Consider the following 23,882-nt stretch of genomic DNA (forward strand, 5'->3'; position numbering starts at 1 on the left):
GAAATCTTAATCTTTTATTCACCATACATATATGGCTCTACGGATAGCTTTACCTTTGTGTCAGTGACTTTCCAATGACAACTAAAATTCCTATAAATATGGATAAACTAGTACTCACTTTATCCGCAAAACTGTTTTTTCTTCTTTGTTCTATTAATTTCAGTGCCAACTGCCACCATCCTCATTGGAACTCGCTGTACTGTTGCTTGGTGTGCCAAAGAACAAAAAACAGTTTCACAGATAAAGTGACTACTAGTTTCTCCATATTTATATACTACAGCGTGTCTTTTCCCAATTATGAATAAAATTCCTAAATGCATACTTTAATTAGAAATTAATATTTTTATTACACATTAAAACTTCTTTATTACAGTTTGCTTATAACTAAAAATTTATAAAACCTTACACTAAAGACATCTAGAAGGCACATTGTACATTATAAAAATAAAGAAAGAACATGCTACAGATACATTAATATTTTTGATAAAAGATGCTTGGATGGATACACTACTAAAATTTTATTCAGTTTGCTTTCTTCCTGAATATGAAGAACGTAATACTGGGTAAAATGACATATACAGCCATTTTGTCACACCCACTGTTCCATAAGGTAATATAAATGCACATATAAACAGTCACATTCAAGCATGTACAGTTCAATTAACCATTCTCAATGTTGGCTTCGAGAAAGATCTTTTCAATGATGGTATCTTCTGTGGTTGCTTGAATTCTTTTGGTTTCCTCTTTAACGTCATCTGTTGCCCACCTTTGTTCTCCTTGTCCTCCTTGCAAGGGGCAAACAAAATCAATTAATATCAATTTAGATTAAATAAATAAGAAAAAGTATGAATGTAACATAAAATTTTGACATCCTTGCGACTACTAAAACTAGGATATTTCAATGGTTTAAAATTACATGCAACTAATTATCACATGAAAATGTCTAGTAGGGATGGTCCGTTAAGAAATTTCGTCACTATCAATGTAAAATTAACCAAAAGACAATAATCTACTGATCTGATACAAAGTTGTAAATGTTCCTTGAAGAACATGAAGGGCTCATTATCTCCTTAATTAATAAATGTAACCAATTTATTTAAAACAGGTTTGGTTTTACCTATGAAAAGAGAAGTTGCATGCCTGATTTACCACAACAATTCTTATTTATAGTATATATTTGTTCTATATTAATTAGATATACAAGGTGTCTCAAAAGTAATAGCGCAAACGGACACAGGTGAAAGTATACGATAATAGAAGCAAAAAAGTCTCTGTAAACATGGGTCTGCAAACGAGCCGTTTGAGATAATCGCGAATGTGTGATTACAAACAATGAAGTCAGTGGCGCCTTGTAAATTCTTCCTAGTTGGTAAAATGCTTTCAAACACCCCCGGTTCATTTTGGAATTGGTCACAAGCATGTACAATTATCTATACTGATTGTATCCATCCTGTTTGAGTTCACCTCTCGGAAATGTTCTGTTTTGTAAACAAAGAGCAAAACTCTGAACGTGCAAGGAGTAAAGCACTCTGTGTTTACAAAATGCAATCAGTGACGGCTTGTAACCACACATTCGCACACATTATTAGAATTTAGCAACTAGGACGATGTTTACAAACAATGAGGTCAGTGGCAGCTTGTAACCACACATTCACAATTATCTTGAAAACAAATCGTTTGCGAACCCATGTTTACAGAGGCTTTTTTGCTTCTATTATCGTGTACTTTCACCTGTGTCAGTTTGCGCTATTACTTATGAGACACCCTGTATAACTAAAACACCAGTGCATGTATGCAAGTAAAACAAAAACAGAAGTCTGACAACTTCATTTTCCGGCAATTTCTATCTATACGAAAAAAGTCTGTTTACATCGGAGAATATGCTACTGACATACTGTACAAAACCAGGACATGAAAATAATTTTTAAAAAGTAATAAAAATTTTATAATTTTGTACTAAATTACAGGCTACTTATAGATGTATAGGACTGGTAGATAACTGAAATTTTACTAATAAACCAATACATCAATATGCTCATATTGGCCAATAATGATTAATTTGTCCCATACATGGTTTCTCATATCCAGGTTGCTTTTTACTTGGTACCTTCGAATTTGTAAAAGACTCGTTAGGTTCATTGTCAGGCTGGCCACTATAGTACCGTGATAAAATTCAAGTGCATATAATTCCCGGTTTTCAAGGTGAACTTTCAAAAAATTCAAGGTACAAGCAGATGTTTTCTCTATACAACCTTACAAATTACCACCTCTCAAAACACACAGAAATGTATTTACAATATAAAGAGTCTGTGTGATGCCAATGTATCCAAAATTGAACGGTATATATATATTTAATTTAAGGTGCGGAGTTTACATTTGTCATTTCACTTACTCACACTAGAAATACATCTACAAACATAAGTCACAAATGTTATGGGATATAGTAATCTACGAAAACTGTTAATTGTATAAGAATTTCAAATGTACCTAATCAACTTCTCTGGGTAAAATATACTGAGGGGAATGACTTTTGAGACCTTATTGGGAAATAAAATGTTGGCTCGGGAATTGTCACAGGAGACAAATTAAAGATGGATTGAATAAGCAGGCACTTACATCTGAACCTTGATCATTATCATAGTAGTGTGGGATGTCACCAACAGATGCAGCCCTTGGAATGCCTGAATGTGGTTTCAGGTGACTACGCATCAGCAATGAATTTGAAAGATCCCCCTCACTTGAGTCTGAAGACGTCTGTTGAGATAAGAGAACAATTTATTAACTCGCATTATTTAAGACCACATGTTATATTTACTATATTTAATATTTTAACAAAGCTTCACGTATACAAGAATGTAATTCATAAGAAACGGTGATCAAATCTTAACCACAAGTCAATAAAATTTCAGATTTCCAAATGTTTAATTTTATCAAAACCCAGTTCAGGTATACAGAGTCCGTTCTGAAAGTATCCGAACTTATTTATTTGCAAATAATTTATTGATGACAATTACAACTGCTGTCATTCTTCAATGTAGGCACCTTTAGCCTCAATACAGCGAGTATAGCGACTTTTCCACTGTTCACAGCAGTCCTGGAAGTTCTTAACTGACACCCTCTTTAATGCTGCGGCCGTGGCAGCTTGAACCTCTTCAATTGACGCAAAATGCTTCCCCTTGAGCACCCTTTTGACCTTGGGAAACAAAAAGAAGTCGGCTGGTGCCAAGTCCAGGCTGTAAGGGGGATGAGGCAGCGTTGCCACGCGTACGTTGGCCAAAACCTCACCTACCAACAGCGCTGTGTGAGCCGGCACATTGTCGTGTTGAAGCACCCACCTGTCGGAGACGCTGAAGCACTGTTTTGTAGTAAGCTGCATTCACGGTGGTCCCAGCAGGTACAAACTCTTTGTGCACGACCCCCTTCGCGTCGAAAAAGACAAGGAGCATTGTTTTCATCTTTGATTTTGACATCCGAGCCTTCTTTTGACGAGGGGACGCGGGGGTGTGCCATTCTGAACTTTGTCTCTTGCTTTTGGGGTCGTAAGCCTCCCGTAGCATGGTTAAAGTATTTTTTCAATTTAACCCAAAATTTCACAGCATAGCACTATTCTAAAGTGCGCTCCATTTTCACCAAATCCACCAACTGCAAATTGACGCGACGTTTTTTCCATGTAGACAACACGAGCGATTGCACCTCAACCACTGCTCGCAGGCAACTGAGCGAGGCCTTGTTTTGAAGGTTAAGGTCCCCACTGCCACCTGGCGCAGCTTTCCTTTACCCTCGACCGATTCTCGCGCCACGCTGCAGACAGTTCGGATACTTTCAGAACGGACCCTGTATAACAATGTAAATTCAGTAGACTGTGAGAAAATAGCAAGCATAATTTCCTTGACCTACCTGTTGATTTCTTGACATTCTTGACTGGTAGACAGCCTGCAATAGTACTGCATTACATTTGTTACCTTAAGAGCAATACGTACCCCATCATTCTGTGGTGAAGAATCTGAAACTGCAAACCTTGACCGGAATCTCTGTAGAATCCTATCATGAGGAGATGTGGCAGCAAGGTTTCTTGGGTATGAGAACTCCCTTCTCTGAGGAGTGTGGCCTAAAAATAAAAATTAATAAAGTAAGTGTTTTTGAATAACTCCATATTGTTGATAAGTGATCAGAATGCTAGATTTACCAAAAAGTAGCTCGTTACGCTACTCCTGTTAACTACTCCCTACTTCTGCATAAAAAAAACAACAACTTAAAACCACCTTGCGGATATTCAGCAGAAGACCCTAGTGTGACAGTTGTACTTAGTGGAAAATAGATTGTTATTTATTATCATGATTCCAGTTATTCGATAATGTTGATAGCAGTGTTACTTCATTTATTTATTTTTACTATAGGGTTTGAGAATAATGCACCTATCTAAGCTGCATATCAATTCAAATTATATATCAGAGTATTGCAATTAGGATGTTGCAAAAATTAATGATTACAACTATTCACAAATAAAATTTGGCACGATTATTTGTTTATGTATCAACATATTTTTCTTCAGAATAAATATTTCAGTTTTTAATCGACTGATATGAAGGCAGTATTTTAAGTGAAAAATATCTCTCACTTACTCTTTCAAGGATGATAATTGTCATGAACATGATGGATAACCAGATTTTCTGAGTAATAGATTTTGTCATTATAAATGTTCTACAAAAGTAAGCGTTAATGTCAAATTTTTTTGGCCCTGTTGCTACATTCAAAATTTACCGCAAAATGCCGAGAAGAAATGTACCTGTAGCGAAATTTTTGCTACAAGAATTTTGTAGATCGCTACAGTAGCACAGTACTTCTGACCACTGATTGATAATATACAAAATATACATATGGGTCATTCCATGTGAAATCAACAAGGTCCTCAACCAAAAATTTTTACATTCATTTGAAATTTTGCATACTGGAAGGGCCACCTGAGATAGGAGAATATGCAAAGTTGCAGATCAATATCTTTTGAGTTTCCGAAATTACAGTGTTGAAAAACTATGAAATTTTCACCATTTTTTCCCAAAATCTTGTTAATTTTAAATTTCAATATTTCTGCAATCAGGGCATCTATAGATGTAATTCGGACGGTGTTGTGAAGGTCTTTAGCTCTTTCATACGGGAAACTGCATATCTGTGTCAGAGTAAAAATACAATTGAAGTTGGTGTAAAGAAAACTTTGGTAAATATTCTCTCAAAAATGGGTCTTTTAATTATTTTTTTTCAAAAACTTATATGTCATACATACTCTATTACTCAATAACTGCACAAAATTAGAAAATGGGATCCGGAGTTATGTTAGATTTAGGGTAGGGTAGAGTAGGATAGGTAATGTATGATAAAATATTATGATAGACAAATTCTTAATATTCAAAAGTATAAGTGTAACAGAAATGATATACAATATTGATTGAATTAACGTATATGAATAGGATTGTTTCAATTTGCAGTTACAAATACAGGGTGATTCAAAAGTTCGGTCCCATAGGTAACTCAGTTATTAGTGCATGTAGCGACAAATGGAAAGAGGGGAAAGTTGTTGTAAATAGGCAACTTTCAATCTAAAGTGCTTGAATTTTCAACGTATCGTGCACAGTTTAGGCTGTACACTGGTACAAGCTTTATTGGTAGCAGAAAATGTCACATGCTTGGCCCTGAATACTGCATGCAATCAATACCATGCAGTACAAGGTAAATTAAGAATTAATGACAATAATTACAGGTAAACTAAACAAATGATTGTACTAAAGTATAAAAATGTGAAAGTGTGACATGCACAGTGTGAGTACTTATGTATTGCAGCCTGATTCTCATTTGGAGTTTTCAGTCTTTTCTAGAGGTCGGGGGAAAGGAGGGGTGTTTGCGTCACACTTTAATACTTGTTTTTATCAGGCGAGAGAGTAATAGAAAATAACTTCCTGAGCTATGCAAATCCATAACGTAATTTGATCTCACTTTCTTTTACTACAGAATTAACAAGGTCGTTACAGAAGTGAAAGCTTTGGGATGCTAAACTAGGGGGAAGGTGGTGTGTAAAACACATTCTGTTGCTCAGCCAGCATTGTCTGGCTACATTAGGTCTGATGGCATTTGCTCTTGATCGGCATAGCAACAGCTTTACAACCTAGAACTAAGAAAGCCATTTGTTGAACCTGAATTGTACTGCACATTTATACGAAATAACTATTTGTCGCTTTTCCCCATCAAAATGCAGAGTGCATTATACACATGAATGAGGGTGGATCAAATCAAAACTGAACAGGAGCCACAGAAAGAAATCAACAAGGTTTATTTCAAACATAATCTCCAAAGTTACACAAGCACTTGTCCCACTGTTTCACCAAGTGGTGAATACCCTGCTCGTAGAACTCCTTTAACTGAGGAACCAGTTGAGAAACATTGAACATGACTATATTGTCAGAGTGGAAACGCCGACCCTTTAATGCCTTTTTCAATGGACCAAAGATACGGTAGTCACATGGTGACAGATCAGGGCTATATGGTGGGTGTTCAAACACTGTCCACCCAAACGTCACCAACGTGTTCTTTGTAACAGCTGACGTATGTGGCCGTGCGTTGTCATGCATCAAAACCACTCCAGCGAACAACAGGCTGGGCAGTTTGGCCTTGATTGCTGCATGCAAACGGTGGAAGGTACTGACAGAGAATGTTCTCCATAGACTGCCTTCATTTGCCGCTGCACTTCGCAAACTTCTGCCACTAAAACATGAATAACACACCCCGTTGCTCTTCTTTGCTGGAAAACATTCCGCTGTCGCAGGTGAAGCCCTGACTGCCTGCCTGCCTTCTTGCCTTTTTGGATGGTACTGCTGCCGACTGCCTAACCATATCACCTGCTCACGCATGACTATCTAGGGCGAGTCCATTATGCAGTAGGGGTTTCCTTCCTTACCTTCCGCTCTACCTCTACACAGGGTTGTTGCCACACACATACATAAATATAACCCAATACATCCACTGTTTAGTTTTCATTTGATCCACCCTAATATATACGGTAATTCAAATACCCTAGATTTGTCCAGTAAAAGTAAAGTGCTCTTGTGCTTTGCACCACACTTTCTTGATCAGGGCCGAAGGTGGGGGTGATGTAATCAGTGCCATTCGCCTGGCCACCTTTACCCCCCCACCCTCCCAGAGTTTCCTCCAGGCACCCACTTTATAAGTCTGAAAATGCAGAATATTTTCTAGGGATGGGACCGATTAATCGGTACTCTATCGGCAGATATAGGCATGGTGTATCGGTAAATTTACAGATTATTTTACCAATCCGATATATCGAAAATATCTCATAATTTAGTGCAAACTTCTGCCACTTTGTTGTAATTTTTATGGATAATCTCGATGCCCTACTTTCTAAAAAAGTAATTGTGTAAATATTCAACTTCTTTTGCACTGCAGTCACCCTGAAACACACATTTCTTAAGGAGATCAATGAACATTTCAGGTTCTTCAATGACAATTTCTAATTTTATATCGGATCGGTAAATTTTATATCGGTATCGGCCAAAATTTCATATCGGCCCATCCCTAATATTTTCCTAAGAAATAAAATAAATGCAGTCAGCTGGTTACTTACAAGAGCTGAGTAACCAATTCAGTTTCTCCGTCTACTAGCAATTTTGGTTGAGCTATCAACCTGAGATATATATAATCTTACAATTACACACTTAGTACACACCTGTTGGCACATCTTTCTTTAAATCTTCATACAGGTATTTATCCAAGTCCTCATCTCGCCTTCTGAATTCTGTTGTCATTGTTTGAGACCAATCTGAGACAATGGAGCACTGTGATTCCAGCTTGTCTTGGTGCTGTTTGACAAATGACCCAAAGTCTGCTTTCTGTCCTTCCAATACAGCTTCGTGAGATTCAGCTGATGCATGAAGCACATTGAACAGAGACTAAAGAAAATAAAGAAAAAAGAATGAAGAATATTGGAATTTGCAGTCAGACTGAAAATGGGCAGGAAGTTTTATTTTATGATTATTTTGTGGATCGATAACTTCACTGCTATAAAAATAAAGAACATTTGCATGCCAAAAGCTTCTGCATAGGCAGAAATGTAGCCAGGAAAAAAAAATCCCAAAGCCAAAGTTCATCTAGTACTGAAGCAGTACATACTAGAAAAATAGAGAAAATCAATATCACATAAGAACTGATCAATACTAACCTGAGTGTTCTTAACTTGATCTTGGTGTTCTGCATGCAGACCTTCCGAACGTTTCCTCAATTCGTCTTCTATCCAGCTGTAATGATGTTGCCAAGCAGTTTCCCCAGTTGAAATAACACCATGCACGCCTGTGACAACATCATCTCTGTACTTGTCCATGTTTTGAACTCTCTCTTTCGACTGCAAATATGTTCAAAATTCTTCAATTACCTTCTCACATATGAAAATGTGAATTACAAAATCCTTAACAGAAAGCGAGCTACTTCCTTATTTAAAACCACGTTACCTATGAAATTATGAGGATTACGTGTATTATGCAGAAAAATGTAAAATCTGTTTTACCAGAGTATTAAGTTTATTCCTGTATAAAGGGGTCCATTTTTTCTGCTAAAACATTTGCAGCAGGATTAATCAATTTTCCGTGAATTGCATAACTCACAGGATAATTCATGTCTGTAAATAAACTCTAAATTTCATGTTTAAGAGTCCATTTCTCATTTTTCAGTTAGTTTTGAATCATTTCGTGACAAAACAGGGTAGGAAAATGCATCTCTCACCTTACAATGTGTTATTTCACATTTCATGTTTTCATTAAAAATGAAATATGCATGCCTCTAACGATAACACAACACTGTTCACTTAGCCATATTTTTTGAAAATTAAATCAGGTAGATAGCACTCACGGAGTCGGCAGACAAAATTATCCATTACAGACACCAGCATTGCAGGTGGAACTAAGCTGGACTTCTTCCCTTATTCTTGTCTTTAGGGTCTCTAGGTGTTCAAAAACTCTGCTCTTGAGGTTCCCCCAGAGAAAGAAATGACAGGCAGTCAGTGTGTACCATACATTACTTTTAAAATATGCCTCTACCACAAAAGCAGGGTGTTTAGGGGTCCAAAGATCCATTGCTACAAAAATTGCATCATTTGTGCTTTTACCTAGCATGCTGGATGTCATCCCAACTGCGGGGCAGAAGGAAACACCAACCTTCGAAAGTGATAGATGTACAGTGGAAGCTCGATTTTACGTTTCTTAGGGGACCAAGGTCACAAAACTCAAAATACAGGAAAATGTAAAACCGAGATAAGTTCTATAATGTTTTGCTATGTTCGGACAATCAAAATAGGGGTTTCACTGTACATTGCTGGATCCTGTATTAAAAACACTTAAAAAATAGAAGCAAATTAACATGTTATAGGCAAATAGTAACACTGAAATTCTGAACACACTGTCCCCAGTTAATCTTAATCTGTCCACTGATTTCATAGCAGATGTGCAGGACTCAACGAAGCTGCTACATTTAAATTGTGAGACCTTATATTATAAGCTGCAAAGCTAGGACAAATATATTCATGGGGAAATAACACCAGCATTAACACACAGGAAAGGTGCCAATTTATCAGAAGTCATGTGATTTTGTTTATACTAACTTCATTCTTACAGTGGATAGAAAATAAAATGTGTTTTACACCTGTTACACATCATGAATTACACTGCGCATGCAAGCTGAACATTCTGTTTTTGACCTTATAAGACTAGCTGCAATTTTCTGCTGCATGTAATATTATAAAGCTAATGTAAGTTGCATGCTTGGAAGACTTGTGCCTAAATATGTAATAACTGAAGCAGTGTCATGTTCACTTTGTCACTTTCATTACTTCTTATAACACCTGAATCTGCTGTGTTCTGTCTTTCTCACTTTGATATTTCTCTTGTTACGTATTTAGTCCCCCAAGCATGCAACTAACATTAACTTTAGAATATTACGTAGCTCAGAAGTGCAACAGAATTTTTTTTTGATTTGATTTAGTTTATTTTACTTAGCGTTTTGTGCCTCTTGGCTAATTTGCGAAGATGGGGATGAGTGATGAAATTGATGAATGGACATTCACAAACAACCAAGCCCGACCGGGATTCAAACCCGGGACCCTTGGCAGAAGTGCAACAGAACAACACAGCCTAGCAAAGATAAAGAAAGAATGCTCAGCTACACGAAGCATCCATGTGCAGTATAGTTCACAATGTTGCAATCTCACAATGAATATTGATGGGAGACACTGGTACTGCAAGTGCCTAACAGAGGATTAAACCATAAGCTTGGCCAGAACTACTTATGACAAACTAGCCTAAATTCTGCACTTACTACATAAAAATAAGTATTTTTAGTTGTAATGTCAGATTACATGGTGCTTTAAGAAAAGAAAAAACAAATGTGAAAATATTGTGGAAAAGAGGGTAAGAGGTGCATTTACCCTTTCGAAGAAGCCTTTCATGTCCTCCACCACAGCATCATTCTGACTCGCATAGTGGTGCTTGAGTTCATCTTCCCTGTTCACTTGAGTGTTCAACCCTTTAATAGTGGAACGAACCATTTCCGAGGAACTGTCACGAATCCTGCACAGAGCAGTGTCTTGATCCGAGATGCTGCTGTTGGTTTTCTCAAATTCGTTGAGGAGTTCAGTGATGAGACCATTCACGTTATCTCTCACATTCTCTAATGTCGATACAAATCTCTGCGAAAGAAAATAACTTTATTACTTTTACATACTACACAAACTTATCTGAAGACCACATTCACATGTACCAACTACTCTGGTCATATATATTTTACATACGAAGGGTGGTCAAAAAGTTTTGCTCAATCCACTGTAACTTCTTTCTTATTTACACTAGGGCAATGAGGTTTCATGTGAACATACTTTGCTCCTTCGGGTACATAACCATGTCGTTCAATGTAAACCTCCTCTGCTGCGACACATCTGCGGTAGTGTTCTTTCCATGCTAAGAAGAAGGTACTTTGGTAAAACTCAGGAAAATTTTAGCAGGCAAAATCTGAACTGTAGGGGAGGGGGCTGAGGGGCCACTTCCCTTCCCTTCCTTCTTATTTTCTGCAGCGTCATCATAGCTGAGTGAGGCCTCACATTATCGTGGTGCAGTTTGATGTCCTTACCTTGGAGCTCTGGTCTCTTGGTCCTGACTGCGCATCTCAGTTTATTCAATGACAAACAATACCACTCCTTGTTAATTGTTGACCCACGTTCCAAGAAGTCTATGAAGATTACATACACCACGTTGATCTCCAAAAAAGGTTGCCATTATTTTTTCGGTTCATCTGATGAATCTTTGTTTCTTCTTCCTGGAGAACCATGATGATGTCATTCCATCAACTGAGTTATGCTCTCTGGATCCATCATCCAAAGTCTGATCTCCATACACATGAAGCAGCTTTTTTCCGAATTGTTGTGGCTGAGTCGTCTCCGGTCTTGTAAAGGAATTCTATCACAGACCATTGGCTGTCTACTTCATTATCCATTGACCATTATGCCTCACCGGTAAGTACAGAAACTAAATTTGTATAATCAACTTTTACATAAAAGACCAAAGGTTGTTCACATGAAACTTCATTGCCTAGTGTAAATAATAAAATAGTTACAGTGGATTGTGCAAAACCTTTTGTACATATGCACTCAAATAGAAAAACTTTGAACTTACAACATACTAGGGGTGGACCAGTAAGATTTTTTTCAGATAGTTATACAAATATTTTAATACAGATAACTAATATTCTATTGATTTAATGTAAAATTCAAATAGTTCATGGTTCATTCATCTCTTTAATATACGTAACCAGATGATGTTAATGGGTACTATTTAGAAAACGAACTCCATGTTTAATTTACAAAACCAAAATAGGGACTTATACCATTATTAAAAGTATATTCAGTGATAGCATTGATAATTTATCAACCAATAAGTAGTTTCATTTTTGAGTTTTCTTTTAAACCCACTTTATGCACAGAGAGGTTAATCAGAACTGGACCTACAGTTTAATTAGGTCTGATCACTGGATATTGAAATTGGGACTGATATAAAATGGCATATTGATGTTAAAGGGGTGAATATAATCTTAAATTTGATTTAAAAACTATGTATCTTAAACAAAATAACATTTTCCTTCTTATCACACTTTTATGTAGTTATCTGAATATTTTTATTTGTGTAAAGGAGTCCAATTTTGCTTCTCAAACTTTTGCAGTAGGATTAATAAATTTTTCGTGTTTTTGCATAAATAACAGGACAATTAAGATTTCAGAAAGTGTTAAACTAAATTTTGTGTTTAAGAGTTTTCTTTTCACATTTTCAAGTTCATTTTACATCATTTTGTGGCAAAACATGGTACAAAAAGATAACTCATACCTTCAAAACCATGAAAACTTAATATTACATGTTATTTCACATTTCCTGTTTCTGTCCGAAAAAAGACACACATGTTTCTAGCAATCGAGGAGTCCATTAGATGATATTGTATCAGCAGATTCTGACAGAGTAAAGTAAAGTAAAAAAGTAAACTGCTCCCCCGTGCTTTGCACCATGCCATGAAGACAGAGTACCGATGAATACACAGTATGTCTACTAAGTTTTTAGACTAGCAACATATTAACAAGATAAATGCTGCAATGTGGCAATAGTGTCACATGTAATGTGTGTGTGTGTGTGTGTGTGTAGTGAAATTGGTGTCTCATCTGGTTCAATATTGATTGAGTTACAGCCTTTAAACTAGTGCAGTGTTTTGTATCCTCGTCATGGATTTGAAAACTGAACAAAGAGTGGCGATTAAGTTTTGTGCAAAACTCGGTAAAACTACTTCAGAAACCGTTGAAATGCTGAAAACTGCTTACGGCAATGAACCCTTTTGTCATTCCAATGTTTTTATTTGGCATCGTCTATTCCATGGTGGTGATGAAGATGTGATGGATGGTCCCAGTGAGGGTCGTCCCTCCACCAGACGAACTGGCAATAATGTTGAAAAATTTCTACAAAAACTGAATGAAAACTGGGCATAGGTACTGATGATGATTGCAGCTGTGTGTAGATCCATTTTAGAGTGCTTGCTAAAGAGATTATGACGAGCGAGACCAGAGCTGGTTGAATCCGGTGCTTGGTTCCTGCAGCACAGCAATGTGCGAAGCTACAAGACAATTATTGCCCAACAGTTCTTGGCACAGAAACAAGTGATTGTGTTAAACCACCCACCATATTCACCAGACTTTACACTGACTGACGACTTCTTATTCCCCAAATTGAAATTCCACCTGAAGGGCCACACCATTTTAGAAATTGAAGAAGCCGTGACAAGGCACCTAAACATGATCCCAAAATAAGGTATCCGCAGGGGCATCTAGCAATTATACAGCCATGTCACTAAGTGTGTGGACTTCGGAGGAATGTACATCGAAGACTAACCCAGGCTTATGGCAAGGCTCCAATATTTACACTTCTAATTGAGCCAGTCTATAAACTTTGTACACACACCGTGTATGTCCCATCTCAACAATATACACTTTCTTTCTACTTAACGAAATTAACCTAGAATTTAGACTACTATAGGGAATAATTATAACAACCTTTGTATTAGCTTCTGACTGCTGACGGAGACCACGTCCTATGTCACGAGTCTTCTCAATCTCCTCCCACTGTTGCTTATTGAAATTCTGATGGATCTCAAGAAGACTGTTCAGGGCAATTTTCTGCTCGGCAACTGAAGTTTTGATCAGTTCTAGCTGGCGCTGAAGCTACAATTAAAAACAAGAAAGGTTAATAATTTCATATACAATAATTATGTACTAATTTACACAGATAATAACCAACATTTAAAGAAATATAACTTGGTTCTTACAATCAAAGTTAATTATGTTACTTATGGACAACCATTGCAAGATTTCAACACAGAGAATGCTGTACAATTTATGATGTTGTGCTCTCTTATTAGATGTGTTCTCTGCCCTGACTTCTAGTAGTAATGTGGCTAGACAGTCTGGCATAAAAAATCACTGGAGCATTCCAGTATCACACTTGTGACATTCAAACATAAAATATAAGGTTCTAGATATGCGATTGAATTAAAATATTAAAAATGAACTGATTTCATAGAATTATGAAGTACCTTGTGGTGTCTGCAAACTTCAGTATGACGACATTGACTGAATGCATGGAAAGCATTAACGAGAATGTGTTACCTGTGTGATGCTTCAAAAATGTAGCAAAGTTAGCAAAGTTTGACCTCATTTGTCTGAAGCAGATGCTAATAATTTTTGTTGGTGAAATATGCAATTTATATGCATTCACAAACATTTCAGCCTCAATGCAACTAAACACAATAATTTCCAGCTTGATTAATTTTATTATTTACATGGAGTAGGCACATTTCGTGGAATGCCCCTATTGCACTATTCACTTGACACACAAAGTAGACACAGATTTTACCTTCCCAGATTCCACATTTTAACAAATCAATCTTCATGGTCTCAAAAAAAAAACAACATAAAATGTCCCAGATTTTCTATTATTTCGCATTGTAAGCTTTTTTGCCTAGGTCTCCTGAAGAATGTAAAATCGAGGGCTGCTGGAAAAGTTTCTACAAACTACACCAACAGTGGCGCTAGTGTTCCGCTATTATAAAAATCGGAAGAATAGATCTCTTTATGTTTAAATTATCTTTGATTGTTTAAGCCTATTCATTTATTTTTCACAGCAGTTTGAAGAACTAGTTTCGTGTGAGAAATTGAAATTTCTTGTGAACACTTTCGGGCAATGATTTTTTTATGATGTCAAATGTAGTTTAACACCAAAACAATGCATCGAGCGACTTCATTTGGCTTTTGGGGATGAAGCACCATCCAATAAGACTGTGTACAATTGGCTTTCCGAATTCCAGCATGGTCGCACATTTCTCAGTGATGAATTTCATGAAGGTCGTCCATCCACGTCTGTTGTTATCAGTAATGTTGATGCTGTGCGTGAAATGATAGAGAGAGATCGGCATGTGACATACCATGAGATTCAAACCTTCTTGAACATTGACATGAAAGCAATACATACGATGTTGCATGGTCATCTGAAAGTACGGAAACTTTCAAGCCATTGGATCCCAAACAACTTGACCGAAGCTCAAAAACAGGCTCTTGTAAATTTGTGTAAAGAAATGCTCAAAAAATTCAACTGAGGCAAGTCAAATTTGGTGTACATCGTTACAGGGGACGAAACTTGGATCTATTCATACGAACCCGAAACTAAACAACAATCCACTTTTTCGGTGTTTCAAAGTGAGCCGAAACCAACAAAAGTTGTTCGTTCGAGGAGTGCTGCCAAGCAAATTATTGCTTGTTTATTCGGTTATACCTGACATGTGGCAACAATAGCTTTAGAAGATCGAAGGACTGTAAATGCTGAGTGGTATACAACAATTTGTTTGCCAGAGGTCATCAATGAATTGCGTAAAACAAACCCAAATAGTCGCATTATTCTTCACCACCACGACAATGCCAGTTCCCACTCAGCACATCAAACTGTTGATTTTTTTGTCCAGTAAAAATGTCGAATTAATGACTCATTGTCCGTACTCACCTGATTTATCACCTAACGACTTCTTTTTGTTCCCACACATGAAAAATTAGATGCGTGGTGAGCGATTTGTGTTGCCTGAAGCAGCTGTTGACACATTCCGAAAAGTGGTTTCTGAGGTATCAGCTTCAGAGTGGAAAAAATGCTTTCAAAATTGGTTTGAGCGCATGCAAAAGTGTATCAATCTTAAGGGTGAATACTTTGAAAAACAATAAAGCCATTCCCAGAATTTCACGTCTTTTTTCATATTGATTGCAGAAACTTTTCCAGCAGCCCCTGTATACTTAAAAGACATATTAATATTAATATGTGGAAGTTTTGTTGAAATATTCTGCATTTTTAAACAAATATTATTTCGAATAAATTGCAAATGATATTAATTTTATTTATATAATTTACTTGTGACCGCCTACCAATTCTCGTAGCACTTCTGGCAACTGGAGAATCGCAGGGGACCAACTTCCTTACTGGGATTTTTACCTTTCAGGCTCAAACCACATACGCTTACTCATGCAAAAGTCTGGGGTTAGTAATTCCAGGTTTTTATTAATTTTCACATGCAAACATGCTTGAAATTTATTTGAAAACAATCCGATTGACATGCATCGCAAAAACTTACAACCACGGCTTCCATTCAGCTAAGCCACCCAATATCTCCACACTCCCATTCCTCTATTTTATACAATGCGATTGCCAATATGGCTTTTCTTTACATCGCTGTCAAAGTTATAATTCATACAGCATGATTGCCACTGTGGCTTTTTACACATTGCTGGGAAAGTTGTAATTTGTACAGCGTGTTTATTTTTCTATATACAACATTTTCGACTTGAGAACTTATGATCTGTCATATACTAATTACTGCAGAACATGTGATTTCTGAAAAAAAGTTCATTTTTTGTGTGTTACTTCTGGTGTCACTTTGCCCATGAATATATTGCTCTAAGTTTGTGTCGGCGTAGTCGACTATGTGCTTTGTAATGGAGCAGGTAATGGTGCAAACCATGGAGGGCACTTCAAAACCAGAATAAGGTTTGAAGTTAAACTTCAATATAGTCAATAGGTTTTGACGTACAAGCTATATTGGGTGGTGCCTGATGTATACCACAGAAACCTGGAATAAAACTTTAAACAAGACAAATTGATAACCTTTTATTCCAATGATACCAAATAATATAATACAGTTATTTTTCGTGTTTTCTTTTTTTCCAGAAGTAGAGTGGAGTGTAACTAGCCATGTAAGGTGTTGAGTGAGAGAGAGTGAGAGAGAGAGAGAGAGAGTGAGAGAGAGAGAGAGAGAGAGACAGAGAGAGAGAGGAGAGAGAGAGACAGAGAGAGAGAGGAGAGAGAGAGAGACAGAGAGAGAGAGAGGAGAGAGAGAGAGACAGGGAGAGAGAGACAGGGAGAGAGAGACAGGGAGAGAGAGACAGGGAGAGAGAGACAGGGAGAGAGAGACAGGGAGAGAGAGACAGGGAGAGAGAGACAGGGAGAGAGAGACAGGGAGAGAGAGACAGGGAGAGAGAGACAGGGAGAGAAAGAGCTTGAAAAATTGATTGATTGATTGATTGATTTAGTTTATTTTACTTCGCGTTTTGTGCCTCTGGGCTAATTTGCGAAGATGGGGATGAGTGATGAAATTGATGAATGGACATTCACAAACAACCAAGCCCAAGCGGGATTCGAACCTGGGACCCTTGGCGTCACGGCGCGATGTGCTAATCGCTCGGCCAAACAGTCCGGCAAGAGAGCTTGAAAAAGTTCTGGGAAACCAGGACAAAATGTCGCATGAAAAATAAAAACCACTAAAAATAACTATTGATTGATTGATTAGGTGTTTTAAGTCCACTTTAAGCACAGTAAGGCTAATCGGGACTGGACCTACTATGGGTCTCCACCGGGTATCGAACCAGGGACCCCTTGATTACAAGGCAACGAAGCTTCCACCGTGCCATTGGGGAGGCCCTAAAAATAACTATTACTTGGTATCTGCAAAAAGTGGATACACGAACCTTTAAGGAGAATATGCATATGCTTTTTATTCCAAGTAATTCTACGTTAAATAGCAACTCCTACATGATAAACCAAACAGACGCTAGGTCCTACAAAAAACTCTTTGTATCTCCTGAAAACTCCAATGAGAGATTGGAAACTGACTAATATCAACACACACTATTCTCACAAACGAGATTCGTGCACAGCTGCCCATTTGAAAAACCAATAGGACTTATCACAAACTAAGTGTTATTGTATACATTTATCTCATTCTACATAGAGTGAAGGTCAAATTTCGAACAACGGCAATCTTTGATTTCAGTAAATTTATAAAATGAATTCTGAAATTTCTTTACCATGAGATTCTGAACTAACAATGCAGGCTCAAGCTATGGTTAGGCTTTACGGTTACATACCTCCTCGGTCATTTGCTTCTCCAAAGTCTGGACTTCCATTTTATCAATCTGAATGAGATGCTCGATGTTCTGGGCAGAAGGCATGAAGGAGTCTGTGAGGAAGTTGTGCAAGTTGTCAACCTGAACATCACAGTTCGTTCGTGCGGAATGAAGATGGTGCTGTATCCACTGCTGCATTGTGCCCACCTGCGAAAACAATCCACACTTGTATTAGACGTTTATACTGGCAATATTGTAACTGTCACTTACAGACCTATCTAGCTCTGAGAATGAATAATGTATCAACGTAGAAAGTGTGTATGTAGTTGGGATGGCTAGGTTCATAGCTACTGGGCAATACAGACATTTCAGTCAAATGTTTCTATAAATAGCATGTAGTAGGATGTCTACAATTTGATAAAAACAAAATTCTATTACCTTTTCCAGGCTTGAAAATGATAATTTTCAGGGATCATTGGGGTAATTAATGTACAGGAACAACATGTGTGTGTGTGTGTGCGCATGAAGTTCACTATACAGGTTGTCCCGTTACCATCACTGTCAAACATAACTCTGAAACCACATGGCAGAGCAGGACAGTTTTTTGCAAAATGTTCTAGAGCTCAAAAAGTTATTTTTGTTGTCATTAGCTCATTCGTTTTTATTTTGGTTCTGCAGACTGGAAAATGACACCGCACCAGGAGAAGGCCTAATGTGTGCTCTGGAATGCTGAGTGCAAGTCACCGGTTACTGTGCAACGACACATTCGCTGTCAATATGGAAGAGATCCTCTCCTGAAATCCAGCATTCAGAGATGAGTGCAGAACTTTAACCAGAGAAAGCCCAATGTCACCTGTAGGTGACAGCTTTTTAATTTTTTTTATTGTATGCTGTGGCCGGACATATATTTTTTCTATGTCAAACTGTTCAATCACTTTTTCTCAACTGAATTTTTGCCATTTTGAACTGAGGGATGTCTTGTGGAATTTTCTGGAACTATTTAAGCAAAGATGGCCACCCTTAAGAAGGACGACACATCACCTGCTCCTGGAAAAGGACATCAAAATGGTAAGATGATTACAAGTTTATTACTTTTACTTACTCTTAAAGGTTTAAGGTTTATGTCTGGTAAATATAAATTTTCTCCCTGAACAATAAGTTGGTGTAATTGTTGAATAAATTTGTAGTGTCACCTGTAGGTGACATTGGGCTTTGAAAGTCATGAATGTATAAAGGACTAGGACATAATTGCATTGCAGAGTTACTTTTAATAATTATAATTGTAATAATAATATAATTACAATATAATATTGTAACAATGATATAATAATAAAATATAATTTTAATAATTTTAGTCCTCCAGTGAGTAATGATTTATAATTATTGTAAAAACAAGAATAAAAACATTGAGACTTGAAAAATAAACACAAAGAATATGCTTTCCTCATCAATAATAATAAATCTTTTTTGAACTTGGAATCTACTATCATTTCAGGTTGAATTTGGATGAAGCATTACAACTTATTGGAGGATGGATTCACAGATGAAGACAGTGGGGATGAGAATTGCACAGATGTCAATCGCCTTCCTCCAGCAATGCTCCTCGCCGAGGCGGAAGTTGTCACAAGAAGTTATCATGATTCACAAGAGACTGCAACAATTGAAGAGACAACAATTGATGCTAGTGGAATCTGGAGGGCATGTTCTTCAAAGAATAAGCAGAAAGGAAGTGTTCACGATCGACATTGGTCATATAGTGAAACAGGTTTTGTAAGCCATGGAAGAGGTGACGGTGACGAAGTAAACATTGATTATGACGGACCACAGTTGACACCAGTTGAATGTTTCGAGTTACTTTTCAGTGATGATGTGATTGCAATGATTGTAGAAAATTCAAATTTGTATGCACTGCAGAAGTGGTTCTGTGTCCTAGAGTGTACCAAGTGAAGTTAGACGAGACATCAACATTGCAGAACATTTGAAGGTAGTGTGTCCTCAAGGAAGATGTGCACACTGCCACAAGAGGACACAGATAATGTGTATGAGGTACGGTATAGCATTACACATACACTGTAGGTACGAATTTGATGCACATACATGAACAGAAAAAAAGTGTAAAGTGCAATGTCAAGTTCTGACATTGTTAATATCATCTGTGTCACATAAAAATGAGAAGGGGGAGATATAAAACAGATGTTCCATGGTATAAGTTTCACGTTATGTTCATTTTGGTACCTTGAATGCCCAATGCCACCTACAGGTGACACTCCTGTATTTTCGAGCAGGATAATACAATCTTTATTTTATTTCATTTTGATGCAAAACCAATAAACCCTGTTAATATGATCACAAAACTAACAGAAATAAAGTCATGGGCTTTCTCGGGTTAAAGCAACTGCTAATGTGAACAACTTGCCTCTCAGTTGACAACCAGGTGTGTGTCAAAAATGTGAAAGTTGCATTTTAAGGCAGCCCTCAGAAGTCCATTCGTTGTGCATCACGGGAACTGAATGTACTGAAAAAGATCCATGGAGTCTGTTGATATGCCGCAACATGTATGGGTAGAAGTGAGAGTTCCTCCTACTACAAAAGTACCCGTATGTTTCCCCCAAACTTTTCCAGACTAGTAGAGACCCCATGTAACCAGGTGCATAATTTAGTAGTCGCCAATATAGGCATCTTAGGTTATCAGTCAAACTATCAACAATTTTACTGATCCGATACAGGCCTCATACTTTGTTCCTTGGGTAAAAATGTAGGCAAATTCAGATTTTAATTGCAGATAAAAGAAAGGAACCTTCATTAAATGCTATGATGTTATTTCACTTCTTTACAATACTGCATTGAAGGACACTGGTTAACTTACACTGTACTGTCAGTAGAGGCATGCAAATTTAGTTTTTGACGAAAACACGAAATATGAAAGAACATGCTGTAATGTTCATTTTTCATGAGAGGCACATTTTTCTACCCTGTTTTGTCACGAAATAATGCAAAATGAAATGCAAAACATACTGTTAACACGAAATTTACCGACGCGATACTTTCTCAAGTCTGAAGTATCCTGAGTGTTATGCAATTCACGGAAAATTGATTAATTCTGCTGTAAATATTTGAGAAGCAAAAATGGACCGCTTTACACAGGAATAAACTTAATACTCTGGTAACTACATAAATGTGCTATTAGAAGGGGTAAGTTTATTTTGTGTATTAACTGCAGTTTTTAAATCAAATTTAGGATTATGTTGATAATTTTAAAACCAAAATGTCATTTTATATAGCACTTTTGATGTGATTATTCACTGCTGTAACACCAAAATTTTATTTTACCACTTTTGAACCCGAAATAGACTGTTTCTGTACCGAAATTTTGCTTTTTATTTACCAAAAATATGTGCCTCTGTCGGCAATAACATATAATAAATGGTGCAGAGTTTCATTTATGACACCCCTAAAATGTATAACTGTGACACAACAGCCTGTGAGGGCCAGAGTCTGCTACCGACTGCTGGCCTCACTCTCACCTGCCGAGGTGGGAGATCATCCAAACAGTTACACATGACAAACACCCAGTCATTGTAGATTTCCGTGACGGGGTTACGCTACTCATTCGTAGCTCTTTAATTTCCTCACAATAGTGGGTGGGCACCGGTCCCATACACAGACTGAAATCTCAGGACAAAAGTTGTTATCCTTCCTCCAGGAGACCCGAACCTGCATGCATCCTGTAGCCGGTGCCCAAAGCCTTATGCCTTAAACTCCACAGGCCAAGGTGAGGGAACCTAAATTTCTATGAAAATGCTAATTCTCGAAAAAATTAAATCATTCATTTTTAAGACAGCAGTGCTGCCTGTCAGTCCCACAGAAGAAGCAGTTGTACAATGGATCTTGTCAATATTACATTGGCAACCGTTTTTTTTTAATTTTATTACTATTATTTTAAATGAAGATTTTTATCAAATTTTAATTGTAGATATCAAATATCATCAGGCAATTCAAAATCATCTGCATATTGGAAGCAACTTGTCATCTGTGGCTGTTGTTGCCAAACTTATGTTTCATCCTCTAATAAAGGGAACAGCAAGCTGACTGGCAGGGGAAAAGGCACGAGTCACCTCCAGTGATTTCAGTGGGTGGAAGCACTCACGTGATGGCTGCCAAGGTCTTCCAGAAAATGACAGATCACAGAGTGGAAGGAGCACTACCAGAAAAAACCTAATGTATAACTGACGGAAAAGTTTTTAAAAACTTACATGTGAAGCAGCCATTTTCTCAGCCTGCTGAATAACATGTGTCAGGCTTGTCACAAGCGAAGACATTTGCTCACTCACAGCAGTCAGTTCATTGCTTCTTTTCTCCAAACGCTCTCCTGCGGGAAAATAAAAGAAAAATGTTTCCATTCCTTTATGTAATTTCCTACTGAAAGCAATATAAATTTAAGTTAAACTTGCTTTATACAATCTATACTAATATATGTAATTAATTCAAAATTGCAACCTTGTAAGACGTGCATTCCCAGAGTGCACCATGAAACATGATTTTTGCACAGAAAGCGTATAAATTGGATCACAGGAACAAAACACACATTTAGACCAATATACTCGTATTTCCACAACCTTTCATTTCAAGCAAAGAAATGTATTAATCAGACACAAGTGACCAGTCAAGGCCTGGTCATCTGTTACCCTGTTAGCCTAAATGAGAAGTCTGATTTGTGGTAACCCAGCTGAGACAAGTCACAGGCCCTAGATGACCAGTGGAGGTGTGCGTCAATGCTTGTTAACTTAAATATGCCACATCATCATCTTGCAAAGTTGAGAGAATATTTTTCTAACCATAATGGAAATTCATGACTGCAGAGCTATTGTTAATATACAGGGTGGTCATAAAGTCTTTCCCTCAATACAAAAAATTATATAAAAAAACATTACAGCTACATACATACTTACTGTTATTTTAAGTTAATGTCATTTTTGTTTTAGATACAAGTTGAGTTACTATAGGAGGTGCTGCAATCACAAACTGAAAATAGTGAATTCTGTGCAGGAAAAGGCACAGTGTGTCTTATGGTATGATACCAAATTGCAGATTACTGTGCAGCGAAATTTTACAAGGGAATATGGACAACCACCACCTGATCACAAAAGCATCACTGAATGGTATGTCAAATTTAAGGAAACTGGAAGTGTGGAATCCCATCCGTCAGTCAAGAGTGTGTTAAGGCTGTTCATGAACGAAGTCCTTGAAATTTTTTTACACAAACAGCTTCAGTGACAAAGTCCAGTTAGTGCAAGCTTTGAAGCTGGATGACAGTCCCCGTTGAGCTGATTGGAAGGATCGATGACAATAATAATTACCTGCAGCACGTTTGTTTCTCGGACGAGGCTACTTTCCACACGTCCGAGAAAGAAACAGGAACAATGTGAGAATATGGGGTTCAGAAAATCCTCATTTTGTCATGGAACAAGAAAGAGATAGCCCTTAAGTGAATGTCTGGTGTGGCTTGATGCATGACCAAGTCATTAGTCCTTTATTTTTTTCAGAGAATACAATAACAGCGAACATTTACCTTTTTGTAGCACCTCAACTGAATGACTTGCAACCCACGGTGGTTTTTCAACAAGATGGTGCACCACCACACTGTGGATTAATGGTTCGAAAATTCTTGGATGATACATTTCCCCCGATCGCTGGACAAAATGCCACTGGATTTTTTTCTGTGGAGTTATGTAAAGGACAGTTTATGTAAAGGACAGTGTGTATGCAAAACCTGTACCTGATCTGTACACACTCAGAAGGAGGGTAACTGAATCTGTTGCTGGTGTCATGTTGTTGGACAATACAAGACGAGAAATCAAATATTGATTAG

At 37.4% G+C, this 23,882-nt stretch overlaps 1 protein-coding gene across 1 annotated transcript in view; it reads right to left on the reverse strand.

Moving 5' to 3' along the window:
- Positions 1–328: 328 nt before the first annotated feature.
- Klp61F (Kinesin-like protein at 61F) overlaps positions 329–23,882 on the reverse strand; it is a 110,199-nt gene continuing 86,645 nt past the window's right edge. Inside the window, exons 11-19 of the mRNA XM_083142460.1 lie at positions 22,267–22,382; positions 18,035–18,220; positions 13,631–13,798; positions 10,478–10,738; positions 8,225–8,404; positions 7,733–7,955; positions 3,981–4,108; positions 2,617–2,754; positions 329–785 (exon numbers count right to left, since the gene is read on the reverse strand). Of these exons, the coding sequence (XP_082998586.1) occupies positions 657–785; positions 2,617–2,754; positions 3,981–4,108; positions 7,733–7,955; positions 8,225–8,404; positions 10,478–10,738; positions 13,631–13,798; positions 18,035–18,220; positions 22,267–22,382 (1,529 nt within the window). The 3' untranslated portion in view covers positions 329–656. The remainder of the gene's footprint in view (positions 786–2,616; positions 2,755–3,980; positions 4,109–7,732; positions 7,956–8,224; positions 8,405–10,477; positions 10,739–13,630; positions 13,799–18,034; positions 18,221–22,266; positions 22,383–23,882) is intronic.

Source organism: Lepisma saccharinum, chromosome 21 (assembly GCF_977018435.1).
Source record: "Lepisma saccharinum chromosome 21, izLepSacc3.1, whole genome shotgun sequence".
Classification (NCBI taxonomy): domain Eukaryota; kingdom Metazoa; phylum Arthropoda; class Insecta; order Zygentoma; family Lepismatidae; genus Lepisma; species Lepisma saccharinum.